This window comes from Leucopleurus acutus (assembly GCF_964270905.1).
Source record: "Leucopleurus acutus genome assembly, chromosome: 8".
Lineage (NCBI taxonomy): Eukaryota > Metazoa > Chordata > Mammalia > Artiodactyla > Delphinidae > Leucopleurus > Leucopleurus acutus.
This window is the reverse complement of record NC_139151.1, coordinates 24805675-24829321: the sequence shown is the minus strand read 5'-3', so window position 1 is coordinate 24829321 and position 23647 is coordinate 24805675. Positions and strand designations below refer to the sequence as shown.

The 23647-nt window shown below is 34.0% G+C and overlaps 1 protein-coding gene across 3 annotated transcripts in view; it reads left to right on the top strand.

The window, feature by feature from the left end:
• Window positions 1-23647, top strand: part of ATM (ATM serine/threonine kinase) — a 139948-nt gene that overhangs the window by 29149 nt on the left and 87152 nt on the right. For all 3 annotated transcript variants that reach the window (XM_082844506.1, XM_082844507.1, XM_082844508.1), the window contains 17 exons: window positions 1654-2025; window positions 3526-3720; window positions 4955-5050; window positions 5856-6081; window positions 7837-7962; window positions 8524-8649; window positions 9587-9676; window positions 10765-10936; window positions 12261-12460; window positions 14703-14785; window positions 14884-15039; window positions 15840-15915; window positions 16047-16177; window positions 18069-18189; window positions 19962-20135; window positions 21184-21353; window positions 22603-22849. In XM_082844506.1, coding sequence (XP_082700632.1) covers window positions 1654-2025; window positions 3526-3720; window positions 4955-5050; window positions 5856-6081; window positions 7837-7962; window positions 8524-8649; window positions 9587-9676; window positions 10765-10936; window positions 12261-12460; window positions 14703-14785; window positions 14884-15039; window positions 15840-15915; window positions 16047-16177; window positions 18069-18189; window positions 19962-20135; window positions 21184-21353; window positions 22603-22849 — 2761 coding nt within the window. The remainder of the gene's footprint in view (window positions 1-1653; window positions 2026-3525; window positions 3721-4954; window positions 5051-5855; window positions 6082-7836; window positions 7963-8523; window positions 8650-9586; window positions 9677-10764; window positions 10937-12260; window positions 12461-14702; window positions 14786-14883; window positions 15040-15839; window positions 15916-16046; window positions 16178-18068; window positions 18190-19961; window positions 20136-21183; window positions 21354-22602; window positions 22850-23647) is intronic.

Genomic DNA, 23647 nt, shown 5'->3' with positions numbered 1-23647 from the left:
ATATTGTTTTTTTCTCTTTCAATATCATTTTAGTCTCATTAATTTTTCTCACAAGACCCCGGTATATTCCTTTACCTCATTGGCCTGGCCAGAACTAGGTCACTCCTAAAGCAATGACTGACAAAGGGGAAGGTGATTACTAGGACATGTGAGATCAACCACTGTGGTTTATCTGCTGGAAGCCAGGAATAGGGCACCTTTCCTAAGCATATTGCCATAGCAAGGAAGAAGGAGAATGGCTGCTTGGTAGGCGATCGGTACTGTGTGCCTCGTGGAATTCACTGAGTTGTATACCTCAACACAAAGAAATTTTACCATGCTTGGCACCTTCTAATAGAATTAGATTAGGAAGAAATTAAATATAGTATTCAGAAATCACAGAATAATTTGGACCTTATGCCATGATAAAGGTTATTTTTTACTATTTGCTCTGTTCTTTTTTTAAAATTTATTTGTTTTTGGTTGTGTTGGGTCTTTGTTGCTGCGCACAGGGTTTTCTCTAGTTGCAGCGAGCGGGGGCTACCCTTCTTTGTGGTGTGTGGGATTCTCATTGCGGTGGCTTCTCTTGTTGTGGAACATGGGCTCTAGGTGCACGGGCTTCAGTAGTTGTGGCACGTGGGCTCAGTAATTGTCGCTCACGGGCTATAGAGCGCAGGCTCAGTAGTTGAGGCACACGGGCTTAGTTGCTCCGTGGCATGTGGGAATCTTCCCAGACTAGGGCTCGAGCCCGTGTCATCTGCGTTGGCAGGCGGATTCTTAACCACTAAGCCACCCGGGAAGTTCCATTTGCTCTGTTCTTTAGTCTCATATAGCATTTGCAGTTATTTAAGTAATTAAATAAATTGTGGAATTCTTTGGAATCACAAAATATTAGGTCTGTTAGGAATCTGTAGAATTCATGCAGCTCAGCCTTTTTGCTTTACCAAAAAGACAACTGCAACTGAGAAAGGTTAAGCAGCTTGCGTAAGGACAGTTAGAAATTTGTAGATTACAGTCATACTTTTGTTAACAGTGCTCTTTGATTTTTCCCCTGTTGATGTAATGTTTAAATATAATTGAGTTGTGGAAGGAAATCGTATTGATTTAGATACCTATTGCTAAATTTTCTATAGTTGATGTTGCCAATTTCATATTCTTTAATTTGTCCACTTAGTGAAGTTATTTATTGAACACCTACTATGTGCCAAGCATAAGGGATAGAGGGTGAACAAGATATAGTTCCTATTCTTGAGTAGCACTCATTTTAGAGAACTCGCAGCAAATACTTACTGAATTAACTGAATTAACGTCAAGGGAAAACAGTTTTTAGGGTTTTTTGTTTGTTTTACTGTTCTAGAGGAATATTATTGGTGGCCGAAGAGCAGGGATGTGTGTGATAAGTAAGAAGTAGAATGTTGGTAATTTAGTTACTTAAAGTTACTGTGTAAGCAAAATATGATAGCTTACCCAGCTAGCCTAAATGTTTTCAATCTTCTTGCCACTTTAGGAAGTAGGGCCTAATAAATATTAAGAGCCAGTTTATTATGAGAGTAGTCTGGAAAATGATGATGATAATATTCTAATTAGGATATTACAAGAGTACTATGTCTATATATTTTCTTTTAGCCTCTTAATGGATTTGAATAATTTTCAAATTATTTATACTTTTTTTAGGTTACAGATTGCAACTCAATTAATATCAAAATATCCTTCAAGTTTACCTAACTGTGAGTTGTCACCATTACTAATGATACTACACCAGCTTCTACCTCAACAACGACATGGGGAACGCACACCATATGTGTTACGATGCCTTATGGAAGTTGCATTGTGTCAAGGCAAGAAATCAAACCTAGAAAGCTCTCAAAAGTCAGATTTATTGAAACTCTGGATTAAAATTTGGTCTATTACTTTTCGTGGTATAAGTTCTGAACAAATACAAGCTGAAAACTTTGGCTTACTTGGAGCCATAATTCAAGGCAGTTTAGTTGAAGTTGACAGAGAATTCTGGAAGTTATTTACTGGGTCAGCCTGCAGACCTTCATGGTAAGTTGACTATGGATTGTATTCTATTTTGCAACATATATATATATATATATATATATTTTTTTTTTTCCCCCCTGAGTTTTGTAATTTCTAACTTAAGTTAAAGATATGTTAAATTCTGTTTCAGATGCTTTTGTTGTTTGTCCGGGAAGTCTTAATAAATAAATAAGTGTAATTTAGTTTCAAATGTGAAGAGATTACTAAGGCCAGTTTTAAAGAATTAAGTGTTTATATTTCTTTTATTTGTAATTGACAATTATTTTTTGCTCAATCTTCATAAACTTTATTTTTTTTTAGTACTGCATACTGTTACAATAAGAGATAGTTCTTAATCAAGAATTTTCTCAAATGTAGTCAGACTTTTTAGAATTTTTTTGTGTTCATTTAGTCCATAGAAGTTTACTAAATGTCTACAGCATGCCAGGCACTGCCCTAAGCATTGGAGGCACAGTGATAAATAAGATAGACAAGTTCTCTGTCCCTGAAAGAGCTTACTTTTTTTTAAATTGAAGTATAGTTGATTTACAATGTTGTGTTAGTTTCTGGTGTACAGCAAAGTGATTCAGTTTTATATATATGTGTGTGTGTGTCTGTGTATATATACACACACTCACACACATATATATATTCTTTTTCATATTCTTTTGCATTATTGTTTATTACAGGATATTGATTACAGTTCCCTGTGCTATACAATAGGACCTTGTTGTTTATCTATTTTACATATAATAGGTTTTTTTTAACATCTTTATTGGAGTATAATTGCTTTACAATGGTGTGTGAGTCTCTGCTTTATAGCGAAGTGAATCAGCTGTACATATACATATATCCCCATATCTCCTCCCTGTTGCGTCTCCCTCCCACCCTCCCTATCCACCCCTCCAGGTGGTCACAAAGCACGGAGCTGATCTCTGTGTGCTATGTGGCTGTTTCCCACTAGCTATCTATTTTACATTGGGTAGTATATATAAGTCCATGCCTCTTTCTCACTTCGTCGCAGCTTACCCTTCCCACTCCCTGTGTCCTCAAGTCCATTCTCTATGTCTGTGTCTTTATTCCTGTCCTGCTCCTAGGTTCTTCATAACCTTTTTTTTTTAGATTCCATATGTATATGTTAGCATATGGTATTTGTTTTTCTCTTTCTGACTTACTTCACTCTGTATGACAGACTCTAGGTCCATCCACCTCACTACAAATAACTCAGTTTGTTTCTTTTTATGGCTGAGTAATATTCCATTGTATATAAGTGCCACATCTTCTTTATCTATTCATCTGTCAGTGGACACTTAGGTTGCTTCCATGTCCTGGCTATTGAAAATAGAGCTGCAGTGAACATTGTGGTACATGACTGTTTCTGAGTTACATATAATAGTTTGTATCTGCTAATCCCAAACTCCTAATTTATCCCTCCCCCACCTCCTTTCCCCTTTGATAACCATAAGTTTGTTTTCTATGCAAAGAGCTTACTTTTAATATTAATTGTCCTTTGTTTTGCTGTAGTCCTGCAGTATGCTGTTTGACTTTGGCACTGACCATCTGTGTAGTTCCAGAAACAGTAAAAACAGGAATGGAGAAGAATATATATGATGTAAACAGAAATTTTTCTTTAAAGGAATTGATAATGAAATGGCTCTTATTCCATCAGTTAGAGGATGACTTTGAAGACAGTGCAGAGCTGCCTCCAATTCTTCACAGGTAATTTGAGTTCAGTTAGCATGCTGCTGGCTTTTGTTTTGTTTTATAAGGTGCCCTCCATTTCTTGTTTGATATTAGATGGCTTTATTTTACAGTGATCATACAGGATTTCCCAGAATTAGTCCTAGAGATTAAACAGTCCCTTTGTTTTTATAGTGTTCTGTATCTTTGTGCCTGGATCTTTGTCCAAGTTCTTTTACTTTGTTTTCTCTCTCTGCCTAGACAGTGAGAATAAGGGGGATGTGCATGAAGAATATGTATATATTTCTTTGAGCACTTATATGTTCCTTTGTGATCGTCTGTAAATAGGTCCATCTGAACATATATCCAACTCATGTATATCCTGGAATCATAATGAGAGTATCTTCTAGGCGAAATATTTTAATGAGGGGAAGAAATGAGAAAAAGCCAAAATGGGACTTAAGCACTAGGATGGGAGCAGCTTGCCCACTTAACCTATCCACAGTCAGTAAATGGAACTGAGTGATTGGAGGACAGACCTCTGGATCCTAGTGATTTTACTTTAATGCCTTTTTTAAAAAAAAATTTTATTTTTAAAATTTTTTTATTTTTTGGCTGTGTTGGGTCTTTGTTGCTGCGTGTGGGCTTTCTCTAGTTACAGCGAGCAGGGGCTGCTCTTTGTTGTGGTGCATGGGCTTCTCATTGCAGTGGCTTCTCTTTGTGGAGCACAGGCTCTAGGCATGTGGGCTTCAGTAGTTGTAGTATGCGGGCTGTAGAGTGTGCAGGCTTCAGTAGTTGCAGCGCATGGGCTCTAGGGCACATGGGCTTCAGGAGTTGTGGCGTGTGGGCTCAGTAGTTGTGGCTCGTGGGCTCTAGAGCGCAGGCTCAGTAGTTGTGGCACACGAGCTTAGTTGCTCTGCAGCACATGGGATCTTCCTGGACCAGGGTTTGAACCCATGTCCCCTGCATTGGCAGGCGGATTCTTAACCACTGCACCACCAGGGAAGTCCTACTTTTATTTCATAATTGTTTATGCTCTTTAAAAATTCAGTATGAGCCTGCTTCTAGGAAGTGTTGAAAATGATAGTAACGTGAAATGTATGCTCTTTAAGACCTGTTTTCAGATGTTAAATTCAGTAGAGATGAAAGTAGTTTTAATTTTGGATCCAAATTTTAGAGGTCAATATTTATAGCTAAACCTGGGTGTTTAAGTTTAAGAATGCTTTAAATGGCTTTTGGTCTTCTAAGTAAAGATTTTTATTTTACTTTATAGTAATTTTCCTCATCTTGCCCTGGAGAAAATTCTTGTGAGTCTCACTATGAAAAACTGTAAAGCTGCAATGAATTTTTTCCAAAGTGTGCCAGAATGGTATGTTATCTAATAGAGTTCTGTGTTATTTTAAGATACGGCTTTAATTAACAAAGATAATATTTTAGCAGAGTAGTAGCTACATCTTAAAAATTATGAACTGAATTGGTCAATTAAAAAAATCATAACTGTTAGCAAGGGAAAAGTTTCTTTTAATTCAATAATTATACTTTATGTCCTATAGTTTATATTTATGCTGGGATATTAAGAACATAAACATCATGTGGAAATGAGTTCTTTAAAGATGTGACCCATTTTTATATGTCAAATAAAATCTGACTCTTCGCTAAAAACTAATGATAATTGAGGATAAGGGAAACAAGAATAAATCTGAAAACCTTATTTTAGTTGATTGACTCAAGAGGCTTATGTTTATCACTGTGACTGAAAATGATTCACTGCCATGAAGTTTCCTATTCTTCCTCCAGAGGGCATAAGATGAAAAAAGATCTATATTTTGGAGAAATCGAAGGTGAAAAAAGGGAACTGTTTTCAGATAATGTTATTCTTAGTGTTTATATCTGTTGTTAATTTTTTTTAATACTTTCTGAATTTGCCTTTGAAACTGTAACTTTTATTTTTTTGTTTATTAGTAAAATTTGCTACTGAATAATGAAATTCTATACAAGTAATTATCAAAATCCAAAGAAGAGAAGCATTTAAAAGAATAATTCACTAATTGTATAAGCAGTCTTTGAATAATATAGATGCTATTAATGTTTTTATTTGTAATAGATTGCTGCTATATGAAGGTGAAATAATAGATAATTTGATTTTACAAATTAAGAATCTTATTTCTTTGAAGTGAGCAACACCAAAAAGATACAGAAGAACCTTCATTCTCAGAAGTTGAAGAACTATTTCTTCAGACAACTTTTGACAAGATGGATTTTTTAACCATTGTGAAAGAACATACTACAGAAAAGCACCAATCCAGTGTAGGCTTTTCTGTCCACCAAAATCTCAAGCAATCACTGGATCGCTATCTTCTGGGATTGTCAGAACAGCTTCTAAATAATTACTCATCTGAGGTGAGATTTTCAAAACAAACTAAAGCCTATATTTGATTCTACTTTGGTAGACTGTTAGGAAGCTTAATTTTAAAAGCAAAGTAGTAGCACATGGCTATATATAGGGAAAATTCAGCATGAAAAAAAGGAAAACTGAAGAAAAACAATTTGACTATTTTCTTTTACCAGGAATTCTCATAGACATTAAAGAAGTAGAATTCTTTGTGTGAGTTGATGAGTAGTAATAAAGGTTTTGAGCATAGTGATTGTTTGATGAAAAAGAACCTCAATACAGAGGAGGGAAATATTACAATAACAGAAAATGACATAATATAAACTGATCTAATAGATTTTGGTTGCACTTGAAGAGGGAGAAGTCATTAATAAATGAACTAGCAGTCACCCATATTTTAGAGGTCCTTTAGTAATGTCTCACATATCATTTCCTTTGTCCTCTTAAAATCACAAATTCTCTTCGTGTGTGCTGTTCTCTTGCCAAAACTCCTGTGTCTTTCTACCCATTTCTATGTGTTCAGATAATCCATATGTCAAAATCCTTGCTAAAGCCTTTCTTAGATAATCTCAGCCGTACATCTTTTAATTTTAATAGTACTTAATATTTCTTTTTCTTTTTTTTTTTTTTTTTTTTTTTTTTGTGCTATGCGGGCCTCTCACTGTTGTGGCCTCTCCCATTGCGGAGCACAGGCTCCGGACGCGCAGGCTCAGCGGCCATGGCTCATGGGCCCAGCCACTCTGCGGCATGTGGGATCTTCCCAGACCGGGGCACGAACCCATGTCCCCTGCATCGGCAGGCGGACTCTCAACCACTGCGCCACCAGGGAAGCCCAATATTTCTATTTTTAAATGACACTTAGCATCTTCTTTGTACCATATACACAAATATCTCTTAAACTATGCTAGAAGCTCATTAAAAGGCATATATAATTTTTATTAATCTTTGTATCTTCTGCAGTGCTTAGTTATATGATAAATGATAAAATATTTGTTGACTAAAATAAAACCTACAAGCTACTCAAAGGGGTTGATTCAGTAGCCATAATTAATGATACAAACAGCCAGAGAAGAGACAGTGTGCCTATTTGCTCTATCTTGCCCCTATTACTGACTTACTTCTGGATTATAGTTGTAACCATTTTCATTACAAAGTAATGAGATCTTCCGTGTTTTCCCCTAAAATGATATTTCATACGATATAGGAACAGAAAAATCTGAAAATTTTATTTTTCTGTGTAACCTTTGCACATTCTTACATAATTCTATAAAATTGGTTAAGCAGTATCTACTGGCAAAAATGCCTTGTGCTAGTCTGTGGAGTGTAAAGAGCTGAATAAATCAAGGTTCTTATCTCTTAGAAGCTCAAAACGTCATTTTAATGTCTCTTATTATGAATCTAACTTCTACTCATGTTCTAAGAGTTACAGACATTTATTTGCCTATTAGTTTTTTTTCTTTCTTTTCTCCTTACCTCAGATATTTAAGGGCTTGTGTGTGTAGTACATTAAGCCACTTTAAGAAGAGATATATTACTTGGCCATTAGGACATACTACTTCTGTTTTTCCTGAGAACCCTGGTTATCACAACTCTGCAGGGATCCCTCAGATGGTTTTAGAGATGATCAGAATTATGCCACTATTAATTCAATTAACTGAACTTTTGTTTTTTAATATGTACATAAAATTTGCTCTTACAAAAGATAATAGTACTCGAAATGATTTACAAAATATAAAAATTTTTTATTTGGGTTTTACTTTAAGACTTCAAATTCAGAAACGCTTGTCCGGTGTTCAAGTCTTTTGGTGGGTGTTCTCGGCTGCTATTGTTATGTGGGTGTAATAGCTGAAGAGGAAGCATACAAATCAGAATTATTCCAGAAAGCCAAGGTAGGAAGATTTATGTCAATAATGTTTTGGATTAATTTGAATGAAATATATTCCTGGGAAAACTGGTATATTTGTTTGGAAAACAAATTTTTATGTAGGTTAGCTCTTTCTTTTTCATTTATGCAGTCTGAGAAGAAATGATAATTGTATCTCCTTCCTTAAATTTGAAATTATTTTAAGCCAGCTATAAATACAGTAATTGAAATTATATCACATTAAAATTTAATCTCATTAACAAAAGTACTGGTGTTTATCTGTACTTTAAAAATTTTTTCCCGGATCAGTTATCCTAAAGAATTTTTAACCAGGAGTGTTAATCTAGTAGGCCCTAACCATGAAACTGACTTTTATCTCTGGGTGCTGTTCTGTCAGTTGTGTGATTTGTAAGGATAACAGGTATAAGATTTGTTGTTTTTAAAAATTTGTTCATTTTTAATTATATTTTATAACCAAGTATAACTTCTTAAAATGATTACTTTTACTTCTTAAGTAAAACAAAAAAGCAATCAATCAGCTATGATTTTAACTGAAATTTGGATTTTTCCTCCTTTTTTTTAATAGTCTCTAATGCAGTATGCAGGAGAAAGTATCACTTTGTTTAAAAATAAGACAAATGAAGAATCTAGAATTGTTTCACTGAGAAATATGATGCATCTATGTACATGTTGCTTACATAACTGTACCAAGGTAAGATGTTCCTACTTGACAGCATAGCCTACCTAGGAGGATGATAACTGGTTGGTGCTGTTACTATTTTTTGGGTCCATTCATAAGTTGATACACTGATTTTAAATTAAATTGGTAAATTAAGGTAGTATCCAGAGGAAAAAAGCAACAGGTAATATGAGTTTCTCATGAAACTAACTGCACGAAACTAACCTTCTCAGGAAAGTTTCTGAGATTATTTTACCCCTTTAATATACAACTGATTGGTGACTCTTTTATTGCCAGTGTATTTTCATTTATTTAGTAAAATCTTGTTGACTACTAAGTATGTGATGTGCATACCAGTACACGAGGGCTAGTGGGCACTGCAAAGATAAATAGTTCTAGCACATACATTACTCTCTTTTGCCCAGGTAGTCTTACATAGCATTTGGTAGAAAGGGTGCTACTGTGTGTAATCTTTGTTTTGATTTGGAGCAGGCCTGAGGGGTAGCTGAGCCAAACCAGAGTATTGATAATAACTAGAAACACTTTTTAAAGCTAATGTTAAGTACATGGCCATATATCAATATTATCAGCATGTATTTTTGGATTTTTAATGTGTTTTTTTGTGTTTTGCTATAAGTGGGGAAGGAGAGAGTGGATGAATAAACTCTAAGCTATGATTATTGCTTGCTTATGTTTAGGGGCAGTAGCTGGTATTTTACTTTAATGTTATTTATGCTCAATGAAAGATATTTGCTATAGTTATTATTACTTTAAGAAAAGAGGTTTGTATGTTTGAAGCAATTCATATCTTGCTCCTAATAGTAAACTCTTTATCCATGCTTATTCTGATAATTTCCAGTGTAAAATAAAATCTGCATTTCATTCAAGATAGAGAAAATATTATCTGCAATGAATAATTGTTTGTTTTTATTTCTTTGTTTGCTTGGTGTTTTGTTTGTCTTAATTACAGCACAGTCCAAATAAGATTGCATCTGGCTTCTTCCTGCGATTATTAACATCAAAGCTAATGAATGATATTGCAGATATTTGTACAAGTTTAGTAAGTATGCTTCCTATTTTACTACCATATTTCATTGATTCTAAGATGCTTTTTATAACTTTGAAATCTCTCTTGAAAAGGGATGCATCTCACAGAATATGGTATGTTATATTTTTAAAATGTGGAAATTAAATAAAGTTATTTGGTTTGCAGGGGGGAATGTATTTGATTGCTTCTTAATATCAATACCTAGCATAGTGCTTGGCTGTTAATTTCTCAATAAATAATAATAGACCAAGTGATTGGGAACTAATCATCCGGACTCAGTACCTTTTTCTATATGACATTGTACCAAAATTCAAAATAATTCTCTATTCTTAAAAATAAAAACAAAAACCTTGCCAGACAAGCAACATATTCTTATCGTAATATTTATATTTCTTCTTCCATATAAATGGGCTTACATACTTTTTTGTCTGGAACAGTGCCTGGCACATAGTAGATATTCAAATATTTAATGAGTGAAAGAATGTTCTGTAACTTGAGTGTTTTCATTTAATAATAAATCTTGGTCATTTTTCCATGTTGCTACTACATAGGGATATACCTATGTAGACTTTTTTTGGGGGGGCAGTACCATGGTATTTCATTATATATGGGAATAGTATATATGTATTTTAACCCAACTAATCTTAATTAAAATTTTAAATTTTTTTTTTTTCTACAAAGAGTTCTGCAGTAAATTTCTTATACTTTCATCTCCTTCTATTTGTGCCTATGAAGGATGTAGGATAAATTCTAGAAGTGAAATTGCTTGTTCAAAAGGAATGTAAATTTTACTTTTCGATGGATAATGTTATTGTCCTCCAAAATAGTCTTACCAATTTATAATTTTACCTACACCCTCATCAATTTGGGGTAGTATGAAACTTCTTAATATAAGAAATCATTTGTAAAGATTGTGTATTATTCTGCTGTGTAGACAATACAGTTTATATATCTGTTTTCCTGTTGCAGGACATTTAATAGAAATAATACTGCAGGGTTTCATACACTTGAATCTTGAATTGTTTGATTAGGTCAGTTTTAACAACAGCATGCTTCTGAAAGAAGCCAACTTGGAACGTCTTTCTTTCTCTGATTTGAAGGTATCCATTATCAAAAAGCCATTTGACTTTGGAGAAGTAGAATCAGTGGAAGATGGTACTGATAAAAATCTAATGGAGATGGAGGATCAGTCATCCATGAATCTATTTAATGATTACCCGGCTAGTAGTGTTATTGATGCAAATGAATCTGGAGAGAGCCAAATTACTATTGGTAAATATATTTTTACTGCATGGGATTTTTTTTCACCTCTTTACATTGATTTGGTATTATGAAAGGCCTCATAGATACTAATTTTATGCGCATTTTATTTCCTTTTTGTATAGTCTATTGGGATTGTTCACCTCTATACATTTTAGAATTCCCTGATTTTTAATTGAATTTATTAGTTTCCTATTTTATTCTTCATGGGGGAATTTAAAATAATTATTAAATAAATAAAAACATATAATAGGTTATTTGGAAAATAGAAAGCAGGATAGTGCAAGAGCACCCATAATGCCATCATTGTTTACCTTTTTCTGTTATTCTACATAGACCCTTTCAAAATTATAATCAGCATTAACATTCAAATGCCTTTTTATACCTTGTCTATTTTCTTTCAACATTAACTGTAAGCATTTTTTTCATTTAGGTACTTGTGATATTGATAATCATACTTTTTAATGGCTCTATAATATCCCAATTAACATACATACCATAATTTACTAGAGCACTTTTTTTTTAAACTTATTTATTTTTTATTTTTTGGCTGGGTTGGGTCATAGTTGCAGCACGCGGGATCTTTGTTGCGGCATATGGGATCTTTCATTGTGGTGTGGGCTCTTCTTTTTTTTTTTTTTTGCCTTACGTGGGACACAGGCTCTGGACGCGCAGGCTCAGCGGCCATGGCTCACGGGCCCAGCCGCTCTGCGGCATATGGGATCCTCCCGGACCGGGGCACGAACCCGTGTCCCCTGCATCAGCAGGCGGACTCTCAACCACTGTGCCACCAGGGAAGCCCCATGGTGTGGGCTCTTTGTTGCGGCGCGCAGGCTTCTCTCTAGTTATGCAAGAGCTCCAGAGCATGTGGGCTCTGTAGTTTTGACGTGTGGGCTCCAGAGCATGTGGGCTCTGTAGTTTGCGGCACGTGGGCTCTCTAGTTGAGATGTGTGGGCTTAGTTGCCCCATGGCATGTGGGATCTTAGTTCCCCGACCAGGGATTGAACTGGCTTCCCCTGAATTGGAAGGTGGATTCTTAACCACTGGACTACTTTTTTATTGTCAGAAATTTAGATTCCTTTCTAACAGTATTGCAGTGAATATTTGTCTATATAGATTTTTCCATAGATTATTTATTGAGGACAGAATCCTAGGGTAACCTTTTATGAAGAATTTTGAAGCTTTTAGTGTGTAATCAATTTCATCATAATTTTGCTTTCCATATATTTTTATCTCTTTTTTGTTGTTGTTCAAGGGGAAGATATTTATGTTAATATTCAATGTATGCATTTGTTGCACACCTCTGTTAGTCTTAATAAGTGCTTTTTATTTTTAGGTGCCATGAATCCTTTAGCTGAAGAACATCTGTCAAAGCAAGATCTACTTTTTTTAGACATGCTCAAGTTCTTGTGTATGTGTGTAACCACTGCTCAGACCAATACTGTATCATTTAGAGCAGCTGACATTCGAAGGAAATTGTTAATGTTAATTGATTCTAGCATGCTAGACCTTACCAAATCTCTCCATCTACACATGGTGAGTTCAGTGAAATGAAGAAGTGCTTCATTTGTGTCTGATGTTGCTAGCTAAATGTAATGGACTGACATATTAGAATCTTATAGTACCTTTGAAGACTTGAAATTGCTTCCTTGAGAAATGAATCTGAGACTAGTTATAAAATACACTTTTCTTCTAATATACTGTGAAAAAAATTTAAGTGGATACTGAAACATTAAAACTTGGATGGACTTGGATAGATTTATTCTCTTTGGGTGTAATTATTATTATTTTAAACTAGGCCAAGAGCCACAGACTCTGAATGTAAAAATAATACTCATATAACATTGTTGTTGAAGTCTGAATCTTGCCTTGACCTTGGTTTATATGCTTTAAAATTTTTAAATGTAATTTCAAAGTGACTGTAAAGTTAAAATACTACAAAACTCCCATATTTCCTTCATAAGCCTCTGTAGTTAACATTTTACCACATTTGACTTATCATTCTCTCTCTTTGCACACTACACACACACAAACACACACAAGCACACACTTTTTTTCTGAACCATTTCAAGATTAAATATTCAGACGTGATGCCCCTTTACTTCAGTGTGTATTTCCTAAAAACAGTGATACTCTCCTATATAACCATAGTATAATCATCAGGAAATCAACATTGTATCATTGAATTTACTTGTCAGGTCTGTTCAGTTTTTTTCAGTGTGGAACAGTTCCTTTGTCTTTCCTTATCTTTCACGACCTTCATATTTTTGAATAGTACAGCCACTTGCTGTATGGAATCCGTCGCTTTGAGTTTATCTCATGTTTCCTCGTGATTAGATTTAGACTTAACAAAAGTAATCTCTCTCCTTCCCTTCTCTCATCACTTTACTCATCTACTGATAGATATCTCCAATTCCAATCTAACATCATAGGATTTATTTTCTGTGTCCATATTTGTAGCTCCCTTTTCCAACAGTAAGAAACCAGGCTTCCTACTTAACCTCAGTGCATTTACTTGTTTACTCAATATTATTACATGTAACTTATCTCCCAACCATGTGGGCCATACCCTTAGCCCCAGTGCTGGTGAACATGTGGGGAGAGCTCCTGTCTCAGCAGATATCCTGGATGAGTCCATGGTCATATCTTAGTCCCAGCAAATTGGCAAACATGGCAAGTGATTTCCCCAGCCCTGGGAAACATGCCAAGTTATTCCCTAATTAGAACCTCTTGGAAACATTCAGGTTGAGTCCCTGGTAGAATTCCTTGTCATGTTCTAGCTGTGGTAAACGTTCTGGTTGATCCCCTAGCCCCGGCAAATATGCTTATTTGAGCCCTGTTTGATTCCCTGGTTTCAACCCTGGCAAATACTCTAGTCAAGTCTCTAGCCCCAACCAGTGGGGAGGGCTGTATGCTTTTCTTGGGACTTTGATGTTCAAAGTCACTTCAAGACACTTAGTAACATCACACATGGCAAATATTTAAAATGGTCCAATTTAATATTCTTTTATAGTATCGGAAGGAGTAAGAAACAATTTTCTACATACAGATGATAGGAAAAAAATGCCTTCTGATTCTTAATACAGCTAGAAAATTATTTGTCAGCTGTCAGAAACTGGCTGCCTCGTTATAACTACCAGCTATAACAACCGGTAGTTGCTGAGTAGCCCTTTATATCCATCGTTCCATAGAGAGCCTTACAAGGTTGCCTTATAGGAAGATAAGTCAGGGTATTTGGATTCTTCACTGCCCATAATTATCTCTGCTTTCCAGAATTCATTAATAGAATAGTGTTTAACCATTGAAGTTATCCCCAAGCATTGTTTTCGGAGGGTGGTGACATAATATAGTTTCAGACTCTTGCTCAGGCACTTAACTCCAACAGTGATAACACTGTCACTTACTGAATTCCTACAATAAATGCTAGACCTTTACATTCATTTCCTTTAATCTTCACAGTAATCTGGCCAGGTAAGTGCTATATCCTCATTTTAAAGCTGGGAGTACAAAGACTCAGATGACAAGGCAAGTTTTTAAAGCACTCAGGTAGTAACAGGTTATGGTACGGGGATTTGAATCCAGCTCTGTTTAACTTCAAAACACCCCTGCCTCCCCCTCTTTTAAAATTATATTGCTTCATAAAAATTCACTACTCGTGTGTTTGTGTATGCACATGTGTTTATATATGAATTTATGGTTACATATATGTACTTATTTAAATAAATGATATATGAAAAAACAACAACAACAACTAATTTCCCCCACCCAACTATCTTAGTATCTAGTGCTTTTAAAGGACCTTCCTGGAGAAGAATATCCCTTGCCAATGGAAGATGTTGTTGAACTTCTAAAACCGCTATCGTAAGACATTAAAACCATATAAAATATTCACTCTAAATTTGTAGATTAAACTGGTGTGTTCTGTTATGCTGAAAAAGTTAAATTTTTTTCCATCACAGCAATGTGTGTTCTTTGTATCGCCGTGACCAAGATGTTTGTAAAACCATTTTAAACCATGTCCTTCACATAGTGACGAACCTATGTCAAGGAAATATGGATGCTGAGAACACAAGGGATGCTCAAGGACAGTTTCTAACAGTGATTGAAGCATTTTGGTGGGTATAGACATTTTGTGGAGTTACTTTTCTTTTGCCACTTCTGCATACAAATGCAAACTTTGCATTTCTTCTAATCCTCGAATGTAACTATATACATCTTTTAACAATAGTGACATGTAATTTGTGTTTCCCTCCTTAATTGCTTGAAGAACTGAATTGTTTTCTGCTTAAGACTTGGCTTCCTAAAGTGGTTTTAGTGTATTTCCCTGCGAATTTTGAATCTCTTAATAGTTTGACATATATGATGAATAAAGCAAAGTGCAACGAGTCTAAATCAATTGAGTAGTTTATATTCCTAAAGTGGACAAATTGGCCTTGTCATTCTCTGGTTATTTCATGCATATAGTCATAGTGTGAGTTAATACCAAGACACCTATAGAGGAGCACATATATGTAATTTAGAGCCCTCCTACCATTTGGTGGGCAAGGACTTCTGAGTCAGTATAGAATGTCGTTTTTAAGTCTTTGATATAACAACACAGCAACTTTAAAAATGTTTTCCTTTTAAAGCAAGTTTTCTATAACATGGTTAGCTGAAGTGGAATAGCCCCAAAATGAGGCATAATCATGTGACACAAATAACATACATTAAAATGAACTTTTCAAACCAATTTATTTTAGCTGGAATTTTTGGAAGGTGAGAATATTGGCATATGCCACATAGTGAGAATTAAATTTAGCATGGAAAGAAATTTTGGAAGCAGCCTAGAATAACCTTAATGTCCAGTGATTTTTTTTTTTTTACTGTGCTTTTATTGGAATAATTACTTGATATTAAGACACATACTTTATTTCAGGCACTTAACAAAGGAGGGAAAATGCACATTCTCTGTAAGAGTGGCACTAGTAAAATGCCTTAAAACTTTGCTTGAGGTGAGTTATTCTACTTCAGTTATTAGTATGGTCTCCATTGGCATTTTTAAAGCAGTCTTTGTTTCTGTTTGTTAATGGGTGATTTTTCTCTTAGTATTTCACATTTAACCTCAGTTGTTCTTTTCCCATAGGCTGATCCTTATTCAAAATGGGCTATTCTGAATGTAATGGGAAAAGACTTTCCTGTAAATGAAGTATTTCCACAGTTTCTTGCTGATAATCATCACCAAGTTCGCATGTTGGCTGCACAGTCAATCAATAGGTAATGGGTCAAGTATTCATGAAGTGTCTGGAGTGCTGCAGATAGCAATTCAATGTGCAGGACAGTCATAGTTCACTAGTTGTGATATTAAAAATAGTTAACGTTTACTGAGCATATATTGTATGCCTGGCATTTATGTTTTCTCTTAATTCTGACAACTGTATCACTTTGATACTATTATTTTCTCCAATTTATTAATGAAAACTGTGGCTTAGACAGATAAAGTAATTTGCTCAGTGCCATACAGTAAGTGGTTGAGTAAGTGGTTGAGTTGAATTAGGTGTGTCTACTCCCACTTACAAGAGATATAGGATGTTTGGATATTACTGAGATTTTATATGAGTTTGTAAAATGAACATTAGCACATTTTACATTGTGCTAATTACAATCATATTTATTCAAGTGAACATAGAGTTAGACATTGGAGTGTTTCTCTCACAGGGATGTGTTTTATGTTTGAGTACCTGAAGAAGCAAATATTAATTTTTCAACAACTTCATGTTTATCAGGTTATCAACTTGATTTTAAAACTCTAAATTATAACCTACCTCTGCCTCTCCTACCTTACACTCCTGTAAATAAAGCACCTCTCTGCTTTATTTTTCTCTGTAGCATTTATCACCAGTTGAAATAATTGTATTTTAGCACATTTACCTAGGATAAAAGCTCCTAGAGGGCATTGATTTTTCTCTTTTCTTGTATATTTAGTACCTAGAATAATACTTGGAATGTGCCAGTTGTTTAATAATTTGTAAAATCAATGAACATTTGAAAAAAAATTACATTATGCTTTAAAAACATCAAAGCTGAAAATCATTTAAGTAATTTTACTGTTCAAATGTAAGTGACCAATAATTAAAGAATGCTATAAAGAACTTGCCCAGCAGTTACATAAATACATGTGTTAGATGTGTCCAAAATTTGGATATGCTGACAATATTTTTTTTTAACATCTTTATTGGAGTATAATTGCTTTACAATGTTGTGTTAGTTTCTGACAACAATGTTTTCATAAGTCAGTCGTGTCTGGTAAAGTAAGCTCAGGCTTAGGACTGTTTTTAATAAAAACCATAGAGCATTGTAAGGTTTGCTAATGAATGTGCTTACTTCAAGTGCTTAAAAAAGATAGAAAATATATACTAAAGTTAAAGATCTGGGGTTACAGAGGATCATAAGTTGAATATAATAAAGCAAGGTAGTGGTGGCATTAAAAAAATCTCTTTAAGATTCAAAAATGTATAAATTCATGAGTGACATGAGCATAGCATTTATTTATTGGTTGTTTACTTGTTAGATATCTAATATTAGACTATTTAAGAGAGATTAGAGAAACTGAAGGAGTCAGAGGAACACCAAAAAAGTTGATACTTCCATAAATTTTGATTAGTAAAAAAGGGTAAAGGACAAAATTGGTTAAAGAGTTGTCCTTAAATATGATTGTACATTGTGCAAAAAGCTGATCAGCTTTTCTCTATCACATAAAATTTTTGTAATGGAATATCAAGACAGTAAAGCTATCCACTTTTAAGTTGTGATTAAATATTAGAGCAGGTTGATGTAAGAGCCTGTGGCTGCTTCTAATTGATATTTGACCAGAGGACAATTTTTCTTTTCTGGTTAGTTAGAGTTCAGGGATATTCAGGTTTGGGCAATAATCTAAAAGGTCTGTTGAGACCCTTTTCAGTTCTAGGAGAAAATGGAGTATATGGTAAAGACCCTAATATTAAGCAGTAGATTTGAACCTCTTTAAATAGACTCACATTTCCTTGGTCTTTTGAAAGAAAATCTAATATGTTAGTATGTCTCACAGAGTGATTTATTTTTGCCCTGTAAATATGCTTTGGAAAGTATGGTTTATATTTCACTTTTTGCTTTTTTTTTTTTTTTTAAGATTATTTCAGCATATGAAAAAAGGAGGTCCTTCCACATTATTGAAAGCACTTCCTTTGAAGCTTCAGCAAGCAGCATTTGAAAATTCATACTTGAAAGCTCAGGAAGGAATGAGAGAAGTGGTAATTTTAGTAATGCTTATTTGCTGTTATCATATGCTTTCTATAAATATGCCACATATTACTTTACCAAGTTTGGCCTAAGACAGTATATATCCAGTAGTTCCCAATATAAATTTAGACTAGAACAGCTATATGAATTTATTGAAATTACTTTATTTATAGGTCAGAATTGGTTGAATAATGACAGTTTCTTTTGGTTCAACTTATATGCAGCATTTTTGTAGGAAAAACAGAATTTACTGAGTTTTTATAGGAGTATAAATGGCTTATTTTTTAATTAAAAACTATATTTTGGTAAGATCTGAGTAAAAGCTAATTCACAGAACAGGTGGCAAGAGGAAGAAATGGATTGAGGAAAAAATGTTCTAATTGGGAAGATCAAATTATCTTTGTGCTCCTTAATGAACCTTATGATTTTCATATTTTTCTGTAGATAATATTTTTCTTAAAATGGCAAAAATTGTCTTAGTGGTAGAATTTATTCATTTATCTATGCCTTGATTTGTTTATTAAAAGTGTGTGAAGCAGTTAGTCAAATGACTATATATTCTGTAACAGCACCAAACTGAAAAGGAAAGTTGCATGAAAGAATGTGAATTTAGAAAAAGGTTTCAGTAGATTGGAAAAATGAGTGTAAATAATACTCATTTAAAATTTACTAGAAATAACATATTATATATTTTAAAATCAGCCTGTCATGTGCAAAAAGGGAGAATACTGACCTGACAGCAGTTAATTTGGAGAAAGATCTAAGAAGTTTTACATCTTGAGAGCATAATATGAATCAACATTGTTATCAAAAAAAAGCAAATTCTGTCTTAGATGTCATTAATAGAAGCAAACTGTAATGAACAAGTTTATAGAAAGAACTTGAATCTTGTATTCTTTTTTTTTTAACATCTTTATTGGAGTATAATTGCTTTACAATGGTGTGTTAGTTTCTGCTGCATAACAAAGTGAATCAGCTTTACATATACATATATCCCCATATCTCCTCCCTCTTGATAGCATGTTGGGTTTAGTTCCCAGTAAAACTGAATTTTTAACTATTGCTAGAATGTTAGAGAGTCTGAATATTAGAGAGTCTGTAGATCTGTCTTTTATAAGGAATAGGTAAAGGAGTTGACTTAGTGGGAACCTCATAGCTATTTTCAAACATGTCAGTGATTGCCATTTAGTAAAGGAATTAGGTCCTTCCTTTTTTTTGTACCAAAAATAGCAATAGGATCAGTGACTGGCAGTTTTTTCCAAATGTGAAGAGAAACTTCTACCAAGTATAGCAAGTCAAAAAATGTACATGTCTGTTGGAAAAATGATTGGTTGTTAAACTAGAAGCATATATCATTCTATCTAGTTGCATGAATTTATTGGTCTTTTTAGTAATATATATGATAATATTTTTAAAGAATAAAGAGCTATATATTAAGTTATAATGTAAACATCTTAGGAGGTAATACTTGGTAGTTGAAGAGCTTTTAGTCTCTCACTTTCCTGCAATTTCTTTCTTTCTCTTTTTTTTTCTTTAAAGTGCTTTATACCCATTGAAATGTTTGGCAATTCTTTCTATAAGATCTTATCAAAAGCAGTCTTTCCCTCTGTGGAAACTGTGGTCCTTTCTGATAATATCTCTTCTTAGCTCCATCACTATAGGATTTAAAACCGTTCACGGGCTGCTTAGATGTTGTCGTGGTGTACTCTGGTTTTAGTCTGGTTGGTTTATTTGGAATATTTAAATATTAACATTGCATATTGTTTTTAAAATTATTCCGAAGTCCCACAGAGCTGAAAACTCTGAAATTTTGGATGAGCTTTGTAATAGAAAGGCCATTTTACTGATGATGATAGCTGTGGTGTTATACTATAGCCCTGTATGTGAAAAACAGGCTTTATTCGCCCTATGCAAGTCTGTGAAAGAGAATGGATTAGAGCCTCACCTCATTAAAAAGGTAACTGTGGATTAATATTTTTTATTATAATCTTCCTTGGGTAACTTTTAAACAATTAAGGTTAAAGCTAGATTTTTAATGTGGCATTTATTAAAGACTTAGAGGCAGTTTTATTTTTTAGATTTGGAATATTAGAAAGCAGTAACTTTTAAAATAGTGTATTTATTTGTATACAGTGTCATTTTTTACATTAAGTTTAAGAGCATTTTACAAGGCAGTTATTGAACTAACGAGAGTAAGTGACCTATCATATGCAGACCAGGCCCTCTGGAATAGTATTTATTGGGGGAAGTGGAGAAAAAAGGAGTAGTACGTGTTTTGCCTAGTGGATTCTGGAGCAGGACATTGGGATCTAGTGGGGCCAGGAGTCAAATTTTAGAGCTGTAAAGCTTTTAAGTTGCATGATTAGGAAGACCAGGGTCCAACACAGTGTTGTAGAATGCTTACTCCTGCCCCTGTTCCAACACCTCAGCATTAATGGTTTGGGAGGTTCCAAGCCTTTACATCCTAGATTTTTACATGATGAACCAGTGATAGATCATGGCTTGATATAACTAGCATGGTTTCCAGTGGAGCTTTACAATAGGCCAACCTATAAGTAATCAGTCTAGATAGTTAAACTTTTACCTTTCAGTATTAAAGTAAGAGGTTACTTTAAAAAAAAATTATACAGTTACACTACCTAATTATTATTGTACGTGGAATATAGTGTTTGGATTTTTCTCATTTGGGTTTAGGACTGAGAAGAATTGTTTTAATTTATAATGAAATATAATCAAATCTTGAAAATTGAAACATTTTTCTGTTTTTATTCATTTAACATTTATTGAGGGTTTGCTGTGTACCAGGCACTGAGTAATTATATTAAATACATTTTTCTTGTTGAATTTTGCTGAAGTGGGTTCTTTATTATCTCCATTTCATAGATCAAGGAATAGAAAAGTTAAATGAATACTTAAAGTCATACTGTAAATAAATATTAAGGATTTAAATGATTTATTATTTCATTATTTTCTTAAAACATTGACTTCTTTTTTGATTTGTATAGGTTTTACGGAAAGTTTCTGAAACTTTTGGATATAGACATTTAGAAGACTTCATGGCTTCTCATTTGGATTATCTGGTACTGCAATGGCTAAATCTTCAAGATACTGAATACAGCTTATCTTCTTTTCCTTTTACTTTATTAAACTACACAAACATTGAAGATTTCTACAGGTAGGTTTACATCTGTCACATGTGAAATATATTTAATTTAAAATTAGGTATTAATCATAATGTGAGTGTCGCAGCGTTTTTTAATGGAAATGTATTGAAGTGGACTTAGGATCTGGTCCTAGCTGTGTCAGTAGCCAGCTACATGACTTCAGGCAAGCCACATGAACACCCTCTGGGACTTGATTTCTTAATCTTTTTCTTTTTTATTTTTGCGGTACACGGGCCTCTCACTGTTGTGGCCTCTCCCGTTGCGGAGCACAGGCTCCGGATGCGCAGGCTCAGCGGCCATGGCTCACGGGCCCAGCTGCTCCATGGCTTGTGGGATCTGCCCGGACCGGGGCACGAACCTGTGTCCCCTGCATCGGCAGGCGGACTCTCAACCACTGCACCACCAGGGAAGCCTGGTTTCTTAATCTTTAAAGTAAGGGAGTTACATATAGAGATCATTAAGGTCTCTTTCAGCTTTAATATTTAATAATCTTCCCTATGAAAAATCAAAGGTAAATTATTAGTGGCTGATTATTTCAGCCTTATTTTTCTTATTTGTTGTTTAACTGTGGGCCATTTAGTCATTATTTCTGTTTGATTTAAAGTTTAATGTACAAGTATTTATTTTGCTAACTCCAAGTCTGGAGAAGAAAATTTTAAAAATGGAGAGATTTGAAACAACTAAATAATAATGTTTAGGTATCAGGATGATGGGAAGGCAATTCGTAATTGTTTAGTGGTCCTTACTGTTTGTTCATTTTGGCAATAATAATATTTACATTTATTCTTCGAATTTATTAATTGCTTTCACTTTACAATAATTTTGCATAAATTGATTATGCGGAATAAATAAATTCAATTTTCACTTGTTTTTGATCACACTATTAGGGTGATCTCTTTTTTTTAGTGTGACTATTTAGAATTCACTTAACTTCACTTCTCCATTTATAAAATTAGAGTAAGGGTGCTTAATGATCTAGACACAGTGATGCTCTAATGCTTATTAAACCATTTTATTTTTTTATTTTTATTTATTTATTTTTTTGGCTGTGCCACACAGCTTGAGGGATCTTAATTCCCTGACCAGGGATCAAATCCATGGTGGAAACATGGAGTCCTAACCACTGGACTGCCAGGGAATTCCCAAAACCAGTTTATTATTTTAAGGACTATATTATAAAATTTTACTTTGAACATTATATTTTAATGTATATTAAAAATGTATATACTTTAATATACATTGTTATTTTTATATTTTTAGGTCTTGTTATAAAGTTTTGATTCCACATCTGGTGATTAGAAGTCATTTTGATGAGGTAAAGTCCATTGCTAATAAGATTCAAAAGGATTGGAAAAGTCTTCTGATAGACTGCTTTCCAAAGATTATTGTAAATATTCTTCCATACTTCGCTTATGAGGATACAGGAGACAGTGGGATGGCACAGCAAAGAAAGATTGCTACCAAAGTCTATGATATGCTTAAAGATGAAAACTTATTAGGAAAACAGGTATGACTTCAACATCTGCTGTACTTTTTATCCCCTAATTGATCTGAGGTGTAACTTTAAAACTTTAAGGCTATTTATTCATCATTTATGCAATTAAATTTAATACTATGTGATAATCACTATCTAACATAGGCAGTCCATTAATTTTTTGTTATTGTTGTACCATGTTCTCTCCTTTTGATTAGCTTTGAAATGAAATGTTTTTAATCAGAAATTTTTTTAAAAGTTTGGAATAATTTTATCACTTTTTCTTTTAAAATTTTGTTTTAATTGGCAGTAATACATTAATGCAAGCTGGTTGTTAAATTCAAACAATACTGAACAAGGTATAGAAAATCTTTTTCACTTCCTCTTTAATCTCATTAAGCCCTTCACTTTTCATGGAAAAGTACAATCCCAAGTTAGCATATCCTGTTTTTTTCCATGACATTTACTACCTTCTAACATATGATGTAACTTACTTATGAATTATGTTCATTGGTTTTTATCAATCTTCTCCACTATAAGTACTGTGAAGGTAGGATTTTTTTCTTTCTTCTTTTTTGCAGTTGTATCCCAACTACCTAGTATATATTGAGTACTCATTATTTGATGAAAGATGGAGTAAAGTTAAAAAGGAACTAACAATTTCTGTTTATTTTTATTTTTGGTTGTGTTGGCTCTTCTTATCTGTGCATGGGCTTTCTCTAGTTGCGGCAAGCGGGGGCCACTCTTCATCGTGGTGCGCGGGCCTCTCACTGTTACAGCCTCTCATTGCGGAGCCCAAGCTCCAGACGCGCAGGCTCAGTAGTTGTGGCT